The 16554-nt window shown below is 37.2% G+C and overlaps 1 protein-coding gene across 1 annotated transcript in view; it reads left to right on the forward strand.

The window, feature by feature from the left end:
- The window catches only part of Fancm (FA complementation group M), a 49424-nt gene that overhangs the window by 1507 nt on the left and 31363 nt on the right, over positions 1–16554 (forward strand). Inside the window, exons 3-9 of the mRNA XM_013075073.2 lie at positions 2800–2877; positions 4181–4339; positions 8660–8791; positions 10658–10790; positions 11154–11279; positions 12246–12332; positions 14928–15112. Coding sequence (XP_012930527.1) covers positions 2800–2877; positions 4181–4339; positions 8660–8791; positions 10658–10790; positions 11154–11279; positions 12246–12332; positions 14928–15112 — 900 coding nt within the window. The remainder of the gene's footprint in view (positions 1–2799; positions 2878–4180; positions 4340–8659; positions 8792–10657; positions 10791–11153; positions 11280–12245; positions 12333–14927; positions 15113–16554) is intronic.

The raw sequence follows: 16554 nt of genomic DNA on the forward strand, positions 1-16554 counted from the left end.
GTCTATTCAAAACGATTTTTTTTTTTTAAATTTAAGTCAGATGTGTATCTTAGTGGTTGGGGCAGTGATTTAACGTAGGATATGGGTGGAGTTTGGGAACTAAGATAATAAGTCAAAGATTGATAGTGAACACAGAGTGCCATTTCTTGGGAACTAGGTAAGATAATACTTAGAAGTCCATGTTACAAGGATTGTGAAATAATGTATGTAATATATTTAACAGGGCGTTTCACTCAAGTATTACAGAGATGTAAAGTATAAGGGGTGAAGTGGAGGGGTGTGATTGTAGAAGTCATTCATCTTTGTGCTAAATGTAATTGACCTTCTCTCTTTCTCCCTTACCTTAATGGAACTTTGGCTCTTTTATTCTATTTAAGGACCAGATTGGGAAGGCATTGGTATTGTATGCTTAACAATTTCAATGCACAGTGTAGGCCATAAAAGATATAAGTGATGGAGACTTGTTAAAAATGTTTAGAGTGATACTTAAGATTTAAAGAGATGAGAGGAGAGGAGGCTAAAGGCAGGATATCCAGTGAGGGATAGGAGAAATGGAATGTGGCTACCATGGTTTTGATTGGAAAACTGGGAAGATGTGACAGTTAAGGAGGCAGGGCAGATTTGGGGGGCTTGTGGAAAGCTACTGAGTTTTGTTTGAAGTGTAGAATTTGGAGGTGTCTGGAGAATCCAGATGTAACTATCCATTAGGCAGTAGATGATGGAATCGTAGAATTCCATGGACAATTTTCAGCTGGAAGTAGTACAGATTTGGGAATTACCAGAATACATTAAAACTGCAGTGGCTGGTGAGATGAGGAAGAGGGAAAAAGAAGGGAAAATCCATTTCATTTAATATAGACATGAATTTTACTGCCAGTTTGTGAATTTGTAATTTGCTTGGAGACTTTAAGTGTTATTGTATTGTATCTTATCATCCTAAGAAGAATTGTTATAGTTGATCTTTCTAACTATATCTAGGAAACGATTGTATTTTTCCATTTGTTTATACTTTCCAAGTTAAATCGATACACGTGTTGAAATTTTCACTTTTTTTTCAAGTTCTATTTTTTTTTTTCTTTGGTACCAGGGATTGAACTTGGGACCTTGTGCTTTTGAGGCAGGCAGCGGAACCACTGAGCTAAATCCCCGGCCCTCAAGTTCTATTTTTTATTAGTACATGTTTGCAATATATAATAATTACTTTTCTTGAGGGGAGTTGGTTCATGTGCATATCACATCTTCACTCTTTTTTCATCCCCTTCCTCTACCCTTTCTCCCCACTCCCTTCGTCTCTTGGTTCCTTTCCCTTTTGCAAAAGATCTGTCTCCTAGAGGGATATTTTAAATTTAAATATTTAAATTATTATGACTTTATGGAATTCACTTTGTAGGTTTAGTTTATGTTTAATTCACATATTTTCAAAATTCTGGGCATTAGATGACTTTTTTTTTTTTCGGTACCAGGGATCAACTCAGGTCCTTGCACTTGCGCAGCAGGCGTCGGCCCCACTGAGCTAAATCCCTGGCCCCATTAGATGATTTTTTTCTTGCAAGTTTTATGCTTTATTGAGGACAATTAAACCTGCATTGACTTCATAAATAACCAAACAGCCCTGGGAGTTTATACTACTTCAGTATTCCAGGTATAACTTCCAGTGGGCACATCAGCCCCATGAAACATTCAGCTTCCTGATTACAAAAACACAACACCATTGCCTCTTCTACAGGATGCTTAGAAATTCCTCTTGAAAAGAAGTAATGTATTTGGTTCCATTTTCATGTGTAACAGTTTTGGTAAGTGTAAGTGTATTGGTACCTCTAGCAAATAGCAATAAAATGATTCCACTTAGAACTGCCAGAACTGCTTCATAATCTGAAAGAACACTTTGAATTCTGGCTTCCATACAAAAAGATTTCTGAAAAAAACCAATCCAATAAGCAATCTGTTTTATGTCTTCCTTGCTGCATCCATGATTCTAAAAAATCCTTCTGTGATATCTAAGGACATCATTTCTTGCACCGAGAAAAAATAGAAATGGCCACTTGGGATAGTTTGTCTCACATCAGTTTTTGTTTTTTGTTTTGTTTTGTTTTGTTTTGTTTTTGTGTTTGTGATTGTGGGGGCTGAACTTAGGGCCTTGCTCATGCTAGGCAAGCTCTCTACTACTGAATTACCTCCCCAGTCTTTGCATCCAGTTGTTTAAAAATTTTTTTGTGGTGCTGTATATTGAACCCAGGGCTAGGGAAGTGCTGTACCACTGAATAACATTACATCCCCAGCCTTTTTGAAAATTTTGAATCAGGGCCTGGCTGAGTTGCCCAGGCTGGCCTAGAACTTGGACTCCTTTGTGCTGCCATTTCTTAATTAGAATAATTCTACTTAAGTCTCTATTAAGTATAACGTTATGTCTTCATATGCAATCTGTATTATGTTAAAAACTCCACAAGTAATATTTTTTGAGTAGTAATCAAGAGTCAGGCCAGGTACAGTGTTTCATGCCTGTAATCCCAGCTACTTTGGGAGGCTGATGTGGGAAGGTTGCAAGTTCGAGGCCAGCCTGGGCAACTTCGCAAGACCCTGTCTCAAAGTGTAAAAAGGACTGGGAATCTAGTTCAGTGTTAGCCTCTGGGTTCGATCCTCACTACCGAGGGTGGGAGGGATTCATTATGGTCTAATTGACTAAAAATTCATTCAGTGTGAGTCTCATTAAACCTGAATCATTTGTTTTTCTGATAATATGTTAGTGATAGTTCTCACTAGATCATCGGTTAAAATTTGTTCTTTTTTTTTTTTTTTAAGGTTGTAAGGGAACTGATCAAATATACAAATCACTTTAGAATCTTGGCTCTTAGTGCCACACCAGGTAGTGATATAAAGGTAAGTAAAGTGTCTTTGCATTTATTGTTATGAAAATACGAATTTTTTTTTTTTTTTTTGGGTACTGGGGTTCAAACTCGGGACCTTGCGCTTGCGAGGCAGGTGGCGGAACTACTGAGCTAAGAAAAGAAGAATTTTTTTATAAGGCCAGATCAGTTTTTCATTGTAGCATTTATGTAGTTTGATTTTATGGCCAGTGTTTTCTACAACATGCCTAGCTTTTCTGATATGTTTGCAGTTTCTTTAAATTAGTACATTTGTTTCTTTTCTGTTTTCTTTGTTTGTTTATTGTTTTTTGTTTTTTGTTTTTTTGGTACCAGGGATCGAACTTGGGACTTTGCGCTTGCAAGGCAGGCAGGAGGCAGGCACGACGCCACTGAGCTAAATCCCCAGCCCCTGTTTCTTTTCTTTACCTCCTTTTTTTTTTGACAGGATCTTGGTATGTAAATCAGGCTGGCCTTGAACTCACAGTAAAACTTCCTGCCTCAGCCTCCTGAGTGCTGGGATTACAGGCACGCACCACCACACCTGGTTTATCCTTCCTTTCCCCTCTCTCCTTTCCCTTCTCCCCTTTCCCTCTTACCTCAGCCTCCCAAAGAGCTGTGATTATTAGGCTTGTGACACCACATCTGGGTCCCTAATTTCATAATTAAATGCCATTATAAGCTTTTTGTGAATGAAAATAGCTCCAGAAACATATTCATGTCACATGTATGGATTTAAATGAAAAATATTCTACTAACTTACTAGTAATTGATATAGTGTAGACCCTCAATCTCTTAACAAGCCATTTTATAAAATATTCTTAAGATACACTAGTGCCCTTTAATAGCCTCTTATTTTCCCACAAAAATCAGTAGGAAAAATTATTTTCCAGGGAATCAAGAAACCAGGTCCTACTTCTGGCTCTGAAATTGACTGTTATACATATAGTATTTGGGGAATAGTTTGCTAATCTAAAACTTCCATTTTGTTGGAGTCTTCTTAGGGACTGCATTTAGAAACCACCAAGATACATTTGAGGAACTTGCTGGACATTTACTAATATTCTTATTACTTGGATGCTTGGCTTGAAAGACTGTAGGGGGAAAAGATGTTCAAAAAGCTTTTTCCTTCTGTTGTGCTATTTCTGACATACCTTCTTTATGGGCTTATCTAGTTTCTTTTTTCTTTTTTTCTGATATTAGTGAGATGAATTTCTGGTGCTTCTTTCAGAAATTTATTGCTATTATTTGTTAGTAACAAACTAAACAAATTTAACGTCTTATGTACTTTATAATTGTGTTTAATTACTTTTGCATAGGCTGTGCAGCAGGTTATCACTAACCTACTAATTGGGCAGATAGAGCTTCGCTCTGAAGATTCTGCGGATATTTTGCCATACTCCCACGAAAGACGAGTTGAGAAGCTTATTGTTCCCCTTGGTGAAGAACTTGCAGCCATTCAAAAGACATATATCCAGGCAAGCCATTTTTATCACAATTTTGATAATGAACCAGTAATTATTTCAGTTAACAGAATTTGGCTGTAAGAATGTATACTATTTCATTTTATATAATTAACATGTTGAAAAAATTCTTTGAAGAAAATTTTTTGGAGTGAGTCCTGTGTTTTATATGTGTTAACAACTTACTATTTCAAGGAAAAGTACAAAAGATGGACCATTTCTAAAGAAAGTAATAGCCTGGGCCGGGATTCAGCTCAGTGGTTCCACCGCCTGCCTCGCAAGTGCAAGGACCCGAGTTCAATCCCTGGTACTGAAAAAAAAAAAAGAAAGTACTAGCTTTATTGGGTTTGTATTTTTTCAAGTAAACCTTTGAACTGTAGTACGAAACACAAACACACACCCAAACATAAAGCTTGCATAAAACAGCAAGGTGCTTATAAAACATTTGTGTAGTTCACTGAAGTTTTACATGCACAAACCTAGAACATGTACCCACATTCCACCAGACGCTTTTTTTGTTTCGTTTTTTTTGAGAAAGGGTCTCGCTATGTAATTCAGGCTGATCTTGAACTCACTATGTAGCCCAGACTAGCCTTGAACTCATGGAGATCCTCCTGCCTTGGCCTCCTGAAAGTTGTGGATTGCAGGTGTGTGCCACCACTCGTGGCCACCAAGGTTTTTTAATAATAAAATATATTTTCCATATTTCCTTTTCTGACCCTGGTACAGCAGTGGGTCTCAAATGCAAATGATTTCCTCACCTGGAAACATCTATCAATGTCTTGACACATGTTTTAGTTCCTATAATAAAGGGGATTTAGTGTAGAATTGCCACTGGCGTCTGGTGTATAGAGGCCAGGAAGCTATTATGTACCATATCCTACAACAGACAGGACAGACCCCCACAAAAAAGAATTCTCTGGCCCAGGTGTCAATATTGGATCAGTTGAGAAACTGCTACACAGCTGTCCCTTTCAATGGGAGAAATTAGAGGTGACATTGTTTTTCTATAGTTTATATTAGTCTGGTGGTAGAAATGTATTTCCAACTCATCACTGCTGTGGCTGCAGTCTTGCCACTTCTTCCACGGGGAGATGGCATGTGTTTCCCCTTCCCTCCAATCTGCGCTGGCTCTGTGACTGGCTACTGAATGATGAGCCCCAGCTTAGCTGTAATAACCCTCAGGTAAGCCATGCTGTGGAGAGGAGGAGCAAGGAGATAGGATCAGGGTGCAGACACACGGGCTCAGTGAGGCTCTTTCTTGTTGCTGCCAGCCCTCTGGAACTACAGACCCCAGGCAACACAGACAAGCTTCCCCTATAGTGTGGTAGTGAAATCAGTTTTTATGTTTCATTTTACACTAATTTCAAACTTTCAAGAAATTTGCAAAAATAGTATAGTTCCCCTAGGGATATACTTTGAGATGGTGCAAGGATCCTCTGCCGCATCACATTTTGCTTACTTTGTACTTTTACATAGTAAAAGTAATTCTTTTTTTCCGGTACTGGGAATTGAATTTAGGGCCTTGCGCTTGCCAGGCAGGTGCTGTGCCACTGAGCTAAATCCCCAGCCCAGTAAAAATAATTCGTACGGATAGCAATTGTTTCCATGGTTTTGGTCCAGTTGTTTCTTCTTTCATTTCTTTTACCGTTGTTAATTTGAATTCTTCTGTAATGAAGAGTTGTTTATTTTCCACCATTGGCTTATTAATTCAACTCTTTGAGTGTAGACTAGTTAATATTTCTTTTTTTCTATGAGCGACAGTCCAATATTTTTTATTTTTGGTGCCGGGGACCAAATTCAGGACCTTGTGCTTGGGAGGCAGGTGGCGGCACCACTGAGCTAAATCCCCGGCCCTCCAATATTATGATTATTAATTTTGTTGTCTAGATTATTTATTTATTTTTGGTACTGGGGATCAAACTCAGGTCCTTGTGCTTGCGCAGCAGGTGGCGAAACCACTGAGCTAAATCCCCGGCCCATAGATTATTTCAATTTTGATCATTATGAGCTCCTTTAAGACGGCTTCCACCAGGCAGTAGTGGTACACACCCATATAGTGAGAGGCTGAGGCAGGAGGATCACAAGTTTCAGCCCAGTCTGGGCAACTTAGTGACTTTGCCCCCAATCAAAACAAAGGTGGCTCCGGAGTGCTTTAGATTTGTACCTTACACCTGCCCCACACACATACACGCTTAACTTCCTGATATCATACAATATTTTAAGTTTGTACATTTATGTTTTTTCCGCACCAGGGACAGAATTAGTCATTTCCCTAAGGACACTTTATTCCTTCTGTGGAAGAATATTTAGGACCAGTGTCTGCACTAGCTGGTCTCATTGTTAACTGTGACATCGCTGCTTCTGCTTGAATGTTTGCCCACAGATACAGGATCATGAGCAAATAAAATGGTGGTTGTTTTCACCCAGTGTGATTTTTACAGAAATAGTGAGTAAGACATGGATGGATCTGTCATTCAGTATGTATTCTTTTTTTAAAAAAGAAGTTTCATAGGAATATGGTTTTTCTTAATAATTTGCTTTAAAACTTTGAACAGCATTAATAGAAGAGATGAAGTCTTTCCAGCAGTTACTCTCTTGTATTTATCTTTCTCTCTCTTTTTGGTAATGGAATGCAGGGCCTTGCTCATGCTAAGGAAGGACTACCCCTAGCCCCATTCCCGTCCCCAGCCCAAGTAATTGTCTCTTACATACTAATGTATTTTGTTTTTATTAAATTATTCCATTTATAACTACATAAAAATTACTTATATAATCACAGTTAGATTTAGTTGCCTTAATAATATTCAGAGTGCTTCTTTAGGCAGTATGATTAGCAAAGCATGAATGGAGAGAAAAATGTACCAAAATATCTCCATTTTAAGAAATGGAAATTAGTTAAAAACTTTATTAATTACATATTGCCGTAGTGGGTCTTTATCTGGAGTTCTCTGTCCTTCAGTGTTCCATTAATCTCATTCCTACCTTTTCTGAAATGCTCTGCCTTCAGAGCCTCCTTGTTTATGTGTCAACTCAGACTCTACAAAAATTTTTTTTCCTAGTATGGGGAATGGAATCCAGGGCCTTTGCGCTGAGATAAATGCCACCACCCCCCCCTTTTTTTTTTTAACTTTTTGAGACAAGGTGTTGCTAAGTTGGCAAACTGGGCTTGAACTTGTGATTCTCCTGTCTCCCAGAGTGCTGAGATTACAGGCATGCATCACCATGCCTGACTTCTACTAGAAGCATTACTGTGTTTTATACTCTTTTTTTTTTTTTAGTACTGAGGGTCGAACTCAGGACCTTGTGCTTTCGAGGCAGGTGCAGGGCCACTGAGCTAAATCCCTGGGCCTTGTGTTTTATATTCTTAAGCTTATTCATTATCAAAATAACTTACTTTCTTTGTTTACATCTTTTGTTGTTTTTCGGTGATGGGGATTGAATCCATGGCCTTGCGCATGCTAGGCAAGCACTATACCGCTGAGCTACACCCCGGCTTTATCTCTGTTTGTTTCTTTATTCTTTGCTTCTTCCCACTGAAATGTAAATAGTTTCTATCTTTTTTTTGTATTTATTTATTTATTTTGTATTTATTTATTTTTTTGGTACTGGGGATAGAACTTGGGACCTTGGGCTTGGGAGGCAGGCACCAGAACCACTGAGCTAAATCTCCGGCCCTGAAATGTAAATTGTTTAAGAGTGGCAACTTTATTTATCTCAGCCACAATATCTCCAGTATTCAGAACATTGCTTGATATATAATAAATGGTTAAGAAATATTTGTTGAAAGAATAAATCAGTGAATGAAATTAAATACACTCAAGATATTTATTCAACAATCTGCAAATATTCACTGAGGACCTATCTGCCGTCCTTGGCTCTAGGCACTGAGGATGCAACTGTAAAGAAACCCAAGGCCCCCTTCCACAGCATTTAGATCATAGTGTGTGTAGCTTGACAGAGAGATGAGTTAAGAAATACTGTAAATAAACAGTGTGTCCTTAAATTATAATCAGATATAATAGTTTCTTACACTCATGCTTACTTCAGTATTATCCAGGATAGATCTCAAGTATTTTTTTTTTTTTTTCTGGTACCTGGGATTGAACTCAGGACCTTGCACTTGCAAGGCAGGCGGCGGCACCACTGAGCTAAATCCCCGACCCAGATCTCAAGCATTTTTAAATTTTGTTGACTTTCTGTATTGATGTAAAAATTCACTTTAAGACATTTTATTAAGATGTCTTTTATTCCAATTATAATATGTAATGAAATGATTTTATTTGAGAAAGGACTTTAAAACAAGTTTGAGCTGAATTTCTTTTATATTTACAGATTTTGGAATCATTTGCCAGTCCTCTGATTCACAGGAATGTTTTGATGAGAAGGGATATCTCTAATCTAACAAAATACCAGATAATTCTGGCAAGAGATCAATTTAGGAAAAACCCATCTCCAAATATTGTGGTAGGTATTTTAAAATAAATCTTTATGATAGATTAAATTTTTACTCAGATCCAGGATAAATGTAAAGAATTATTTTTTACATATTAGCAATTAAGAATTTAGGTATAATTTATGTAGTTTATGAAGGTGAAAAAATCTAATAATACAGTTTAATGATTTGAATTAAGATAAATGTATATCTTTTAACTTTGAACAAAGAATTGGTCTTTTACTCCATTTCTATTTTGTGAAGTCAAAGAGCCATGAAAAAGTGTACTTAACTAAATTAAAGACCCAGACATTTAATCTTACTCTGGACACCAGCAGTGGGAGGAAGCATCACAGTAAGCTTCTGATTTCTAATCTTCATAAGAAAAAAAGTAGACGGGTAGAAAAATATCCATCAAGCTAGGTCCAAAGTCAGAAGAAATACCCACAAGCACAAAAAGGCCGAGTCATGGAGCTGAGGGCGAATGGGTGCGTGAGGACAGAGCCCATGAGCGAAGGCCCTAGGAGGCAGTGAGAGCCAGTCTGGCTGAGATGCAGGATTGAGGAAGCCACATGCCACAATGTGAGGTGTGACCCCGTGGGAGTAGTCTTAAAGGTTATCCAAGAAATTTGGTCTTTATCCTGCAGTGTCTGAGGAATGACCAATAGAGCCTTTTGTATGAAATTTCATGATACTATTCAGAACTTTAAATTTCTTCTGTAAGTAAAAGGTTGGTTGAAATTTTAAATAGTAAATCCAAACCTTTTGGAACTTCATCTTATTGGTGAGGAGAGTTTATATTTTACAGAGTGGTGGTTTTATGTTCTAGGAAATTAATGTGCCTTTTAGGGCATTTTTTGCTATTCTGAAAACATTTAAAATGACATCACTGATATAAATGCTTCTAAAACTGTAAGGTAGAAAACAGTAGTCTTCATCTCAAATAAGGGAAAATAGTTAAAATATACTCTCAACGGTCTTTTGTTGTTGTTTGTTGTTGAGACAGTGTCTTGCTATGTAGTTCAGGCTGGCCTTGAACTTACTGTGTCTCCCAGGCTGGCCTCAGACTCATGGGGATCCTCCTGCCTCAGCCTCTCTAGTGCTGAAATAACAGGCACACATCACCATACCCAGCTTCTTTTGAAACTGTCTTTTCACATAAATACACCTGCCATGACAGTTGAAAGCACAAGGCCTCTTTAGACCAAATATCCCGAATTTAAATACTAGCTGTACTACTCACCACCTTTGAGTTGTCCTCATTTATCAAATAGGTATAACAGTAGTTCCTACCTTCAAATGTTAGTGTCAGTCTGCTTAGATACTTGTCCTTTCGCCAGTATTGTTCATGAGGATGGGCCCCTGTCCGTCTGTCTGTTTCTCTTTCTCTTTCTGTAGTATTGAGGATTCAATCCAGGGTCTGCACTGAGCTACATCCCCACCTTTTTTTTTTAATATTTTATTTTGACACAGGTTCCCACTAAGTTACTGGCTTGTTTTCCGTTTCCATTATGCAGCTAAATGCTTAAAATCTACTAGATACTTACTAATTCTGAAATAACACATGGATCTGTTTACTGCTAATAATTTACTTATAAAGACAAACTATATGATAAATGTTTCTCCTTTTTTCTTTAAAGTGGAAATTTCCTGTTGAATTAAAGAAAAATGAAATAAAGGGATGGATTTCATATGGAAACTGCATTGGCAGCTTTCCGTACAACATACTGTAACATTTACGTTCAAGACAACCAATAAGTTGTGGTCACGATAGAAGGGAATAATTATGAACATTTGAATTATATTATAAATGCTATAGTCATTTGGCCTTTCAACTGGGGTGTGGAGGATGTATATTTCTTTCTTTGGTTAAATATGACACACGCTTCTTTTCCTAGGGAATACAACAAGGCATAATTGAGGGAGAGTTTGCAGTTTGTATTAGTTTATATCATGGTTATGAATTATTGCAGCAAATGGGAATGAGATCATTGTATTTCTTCCTTTGTGGAATTATGGATGGAACAAAAGGTAAAGTATATAAAATTATTTAATGAAATAATGTTAAGTATTATTTTGCTTAAAGACATTGAATATATTAAGTTTGAGTTAATTAAAAATATTTTTTAAAAGCAATGAAATAATTATGTAACTAATGGCCATGTTTCTTTGTTGTTAAACTACTAGAAAAAAGAAAGTCATTCATTAATACTTGTGTAAATGTGGATTTTCATGTTTGAATTTGTGTAATCTGCATTCCTTGTCACAATTTAATTTCTTTTTTTTTTTTTTTTTGTACCGGGGATTGAACTCGGGACCTTGCGCTTAATAACTAGTAAGTTTGATGAGATTTGCTATAAAGTTTATCTATTTGTAAAACCTTAACTTCTAAAGGAATGACACGAGCCAAAAATGAACTTTGCAGAAGTGAGGACTTCACGAAACTCTATCATCATCTAGAGTGCATGTTTGCGCGGACATGTAATACTTCAGCAGCTGATACTTCTGTGGCCCACAAAGGTTTGATTTTTCATTTAAAATTTTGTATTGTTTTAACCAGGTGTGGTGGCACATGCTTGTAGTCCCAGCTATTCAGGAGGTTGAGGCAGGAATATTGCTTGAGTTCAAGGTCAGCCTAGGCAACATAGCAAGATGCTGCCTCAAGAAACATAAATAAACAAAAATTAAATTAAATTGTATATTAGTTTTCTGTTTTTTTTTTTTTTTTTGAGACAAGGTCTCACTATAGTCCAGGCTGCCTTGAACTCACTAGGTATCCCAAGCTGGCCTCGAACTCATGGCAATCCTCCTTCCTCAGTCACCTGAGTGATTAGTTTTCTTTATTAAGGTTAATTTTGAAATTTTACTCCATTGCACATATAGTTATATTTTTGTAGTAACAGGTCTGTTAAATGCTTGAAGATTTTATTTGAGTTGAAATTAATATACATTCAAGTTTAAGTTTTATAAACTTAAATATGTAATAGGTATTATGAATAGTTATTGGTGGTGAAAATTCTTGGAACTACCAAAAACTGATCTTCAATTTAAATATATATATTTTTCCCTTTTGCTTTGTTCCTGATTTCTGTTTGGATTCTCTTGCAGGATAAAATTTTCATAAAAATTCAAAGGTTTTTAAAAATTTATTTGTTAACCTAGATGCTACTTAGTATTTATAAAAATAATAAGTAGGGCCGGGGATTTAGCTCAGTGGTTTTGTCGCCTGCTGCGCAAGCGCAAGGACCCGAGTTCAATCCCTGGTACCAAAAAAAAAAAAAAAAAGTAAATTTTAACATATGTTTTTTTTTTTGGTACCAGGGATTGAACTCAGGATGTTGCACTTGCAAGGCAGGCGGCAGAACCACACAGCTAAATTCCCGGCCCTAGTTTTAACATATGTATTTTAAAAAGAATAAGAATATACATTAATATAATTGAATATGAAAAAATATGGAAAATTTATTGCTGTTTTTTTTTCTGCAGGAGATAAAGATAAAACATTTTGCTATAGTCATCCAAAATTAAAGAAATTAGAAGAAGTTGTAGTTGAACACTTCAAGTCATGGAATGGTAGGTAATATTTAGTAGCAAGATAGTTATTGAAAGAGCTAAAACTTAAACTCATTAGTTTGTGCTAACACTTGTGGAGAAAATGTGGGCTTTTAATTATTCTAGATAATGAATATTCAAAGGCTCTTAAGAAATTTTGGAAGGATGGGACCAAAGAGAATGATAGGAATGCAAAGAATAAAGTATTATAGGGAAAATGTTTGAGAAATACTGGGGAAGTGGGTGTAAACAATATATAGTATTAGTGGTAGGGGAAAGTAGAGTCGGTAGGGAGAGAACGAGTCATAGAGGAGGGTTGTGTACAGGGTGGTTAGAGATGGTCTGTCTCTAGAGAGGTGTTTGAACTGGTAACTGATGGAAATGTGGGGATAAGCCTCGTGGAGCTCAGAGGGAGGATGGATCCTTCCAGCCAGGGACAATAGCAGATTCAGAGACCTCACGGCAGGCAGGTACTTGCTGTGACTACGGATCAGTAAATAGACCAGCTTTGACCGAGGAGAAAAGTGGTGTAGAACCCAGATCACGTAGGTTTGTAGGCCAAGTCCACACTTGGTTTTTTTTTTTTTTTGGTACCGGGGATCGAACTCAGGTCCTTGCGCTTGCGAGGCAGGCAGTGGAACCACTGAGCTAAATCCCCGGCCACACTTGGTTTTTCATCTGTGAATGTTGTATTTTGTGAAAGCGTTACCAGAAGCAAAGAACAGTGTAGACTTAAGTATGTGACATAATATATATATTAATTAGCTTAATTTAACCATTCCACAATGTATGTGCATATCAGAATGTCATGGTGTACACGATATATGTATGTCATTTTTATATGTATATAATTTTTATCAGTTAAAGAACAGCATAAGAAAGGGCATACATATTAAGATGCTTTTGAGACGTGGAGATGTCAAGTAAGCTTTGAATAAGTGAATCTGAATTTGAAAGGAATGGTCTGGACCATTTTGATATATTTGCACATATATGAACACATTTTGGAGTTATCAGCATAAAGTTAATGTTTAAAGTTTCAGGAATGGGTGTGATCACCAGGAAGATAGTTTGGAGGCAGAAGAGGGGCCAGAATGGACCCTAAAGACGTACGAGGGAAGCTGGGGGAGAGACCAGTTTAGGAGGAAAGAGTGGACTGTGTTTAGAAGCGTGGCAGTGAGCTAGACGGGGTCTGGTGAATTTGGCAGTGTGGAGATGACAGGCTTTTGGTGGGAGCTTCAGTAGAATAAAGGTGAGAAGGCAAGGCCCAGCAGGTTAGCCATCAGCAGTTGGTCAGATGCAGAGGCTGGTGCTGTGATGATTCAAAGCAGTTTTGTCTAGAACTGGTGGTGAACCTGTGGCACGTGTTGCAGCGGGCTGTTTGTTATCATTGAAAGCTCTAAAGGTTCGCCATCACTGGTCTAGATTGATACTGCTTAATAGAGCTACTTCCTTCAAGTCCTGTTTTTTTGCTTACTGCTTAGTGTATTGTGAATTTGCTTATTGTTTTGTGGGTTACTGTGTATGTATTAATGTACTCTTTAGGGTTGTTGTGAAGATTAAATAAGTTAATATATAGAATACTTGGTGGTGTTCTTGCTCACATTATGATGAGTAATGTACTATAAATCGTAAGAAAGGATTGTCAAACTCCCAACCACCCTTAAAAACACGAGAAAACAGTAACAACCTAAACACCTACATAATTTGCAGTTCTTAATTATTGTGCACAAACACTGTTTTCCCTTTTCTATTTCCTTTAATCACCAGTCCATTTTAGATGAGAAACTAAAGCTTAAAGAAATTTAATAAGGACCATGAGCACATGTTTCCCAGAGTAAGTGTGGCTCAGCCATGAAGAACAGGTCTTTTTCCTCCTTTCTTCCGTTCTTTTGTTTTGCAGTGATAAGGATCCAAGCCAGCCCCCAGCTGTATCCCCCGCCCAGTCACATTCTTAGCGTGTTCTCCTTCCTCCCAGTTGCAGGAACGCTGGGAACAGCTTTGAAACTGACTAGAGTTTATCTTTGGAGAACTCGAAAAAATAGCACATTTGGGGATGTATGGCTCTGATGAAAGCAGTAATTGTAGTGAGCAGAAAAGAGAGATTTATGAAATTAGTGGAGGCTCTACAGTGCTGTGTTTCTGTCTGTTTTGGAGGCTACTGGGGGCATCATGCTTGAATTGAAGGATTGTTCCAAGTGATTTAGGTAATTCTTACTTGATTTGCTTAGGACTTTATGATAGCAAATGAGAAGTAAGCCGCCAAGATTATTAAAATTACTAGAGAATGTTAAAAAAAAAGATGTAATTTTTAAAAAGCCTGGGGCCAGAGATATAGCTCAGATGTAGAGAGCTTATCTAGCATCTTTGATGCTCTAGGTTTGAGCCATGGCACTGAACCAAAAATAAAAAATCTTAAAATACGTTCTTTTAAAAAATTATTGTTCATTTGTGTTTTAGATTTATGTTTTGAACTAGTTCTTGTCTAAATGCTTTATTTTTAAAAAACTGTATTAGTACATGTTTGCAGTACATGCATTTTACAGTCATCTTGGGTGTTGGTACATGTACATACTAAATGCTTTTTTTAAAGTAATAATGCTTTCTGTTACATAGCTCAAAACTCCTCTGGAAAGAAATGTGATGAGACCAGAGTGATGATCTTCTCTTCATTTCGAGATAGTGTTCAAGAAATTGCAGAAATGCTTTTAAAGCATAAGCCAATTATTAGAGTAATGACTTTCGTTGGCCACGCTTCAGGGAAAAGCATGAAAGGTTTTACCCAGAAGGAGCAACTGGAGGTAATTATTTTTAGAGAAAATGAAATAAAAATAAAATTGGTTAGCTTTGTAGTTATGCTTCTTTGTTTTAACTCACTGGTCAATTGGCTACTTAAAAGTAATTTTAGCCAGGTGTGGTGGTACATACTTATAATCCCAGCACGTGGGAGGCTGAGGCAGGAGGATCACCACAAGTTCAAGGGCAGCCTGGGCTACATAGTTCAAGGCCACCCTGAAGTACATAGTGAGACCCTGTCTCATGAAGAAAAGTAATTTTATAGTAAACTTGAAAATAAACATATTTTGAAAGACCAGATGAAGTGTTTTAGGCAGTTTTGAAACTTTTGTAAGTAAAGTGTAAAGTTTTATGATGGTTTTGAAACATTTGTTTTTAAGTGCTATGAAGTGTAATGGTTAAGCAGAAATGCTTTAGCATCATACAGCTTACTTTAGAATCACAAGTTGTTTCTTGTCCTTCATTTTTCGTTAAACATACTTTATGGGGTTGTTGTAAGCATTAAATGAGATCTTATTTTATAGCCAACAATAAATATATGTATGTATGTATGTATTTGAGACAGTGTCACTTTATGTAGTTCAGGCTGGCCTTGAACTCTCTATGCAGCCCAGGCTGGACTTGAATTGTGACAATCCTGCCTCAGCCTCCTGAGTGCTGGGATTACAGGCATGTGTATTTTACTTAAGTCCCTTTTATAATTTCTTCTGAATAAATAACTTATTGTTTTTCTGGTTATTTAAAAATCTTACTTTAGAAGTATGATCAGAAGAAGGAATGATGGAATTTAAGGAAGACTCGTGTGCTGTGATATTTTGAGGGGAAATTTTACCTTAAGATTTTTTTTTTTTTTTTTTTTGGTACCAAGGATCGAACTCGGGACTTTGCGCTTGCAAGGCAGGCGCCGGAACCACTGAGCTAAATCCCCGGCCCTACCTTAAGATTTTTATAAAAGTGTACAGGTTTTGGCAGATTAATTGCTGATAATTAGGTGTGTCTTTAATGTCTCATTCATTTGATAGCTCTTTTTTTGATTCTTGATATTAGTAGATAAGGAGTTCCAGTCTTTAAATACCGTTTTAGCTGGGCATGGTGGAGCATGTCTGCAATTCCAGCACTTGGAAGACTGAGACAGGAAGATCTGAGTCCTAGGCCCAGACTAGGCTGCATAGTGTGTTTGTGACCTTCTGTGAACTACATAGTGAGACCTTGTCCCAACCACCCGCCCCCATACCCTTTTTACTAGTCCTCACTGCACTCAGAAGAGTCTGATTAACCGGACTTGAGAATGTGGAGAATCTTCCTCAGTTTGAAGATAACACCTTTACCCATTGTCAAACCATACAGTAAGTACTGGAAAGGGGATCTAGTGATTATTGGTGCACTTTTAACGTTTTTATACATGAATGAAAAATAAAATGAATTTTTGCCTTAGAGGGTCAAGAAT

This window comes from Heterocephalus glaber, unplaced genomic scaffold, assembly GCF_053883595.1.
Source record: "Heterocephalus glaber isolate CG9 unplaced genomic scaffold, H.glaber_assembly_v1.0 deba00000901, whole genome shotgun sequence".
In the NCBI taxonomy this organism is placed as follows: domain Eukaryota; kingdom Metazoa; phylum Chordata; class Mammalia; order Rodentia; family Bathyergidae; genus Heterocephalus; species Heterocephalus glaber.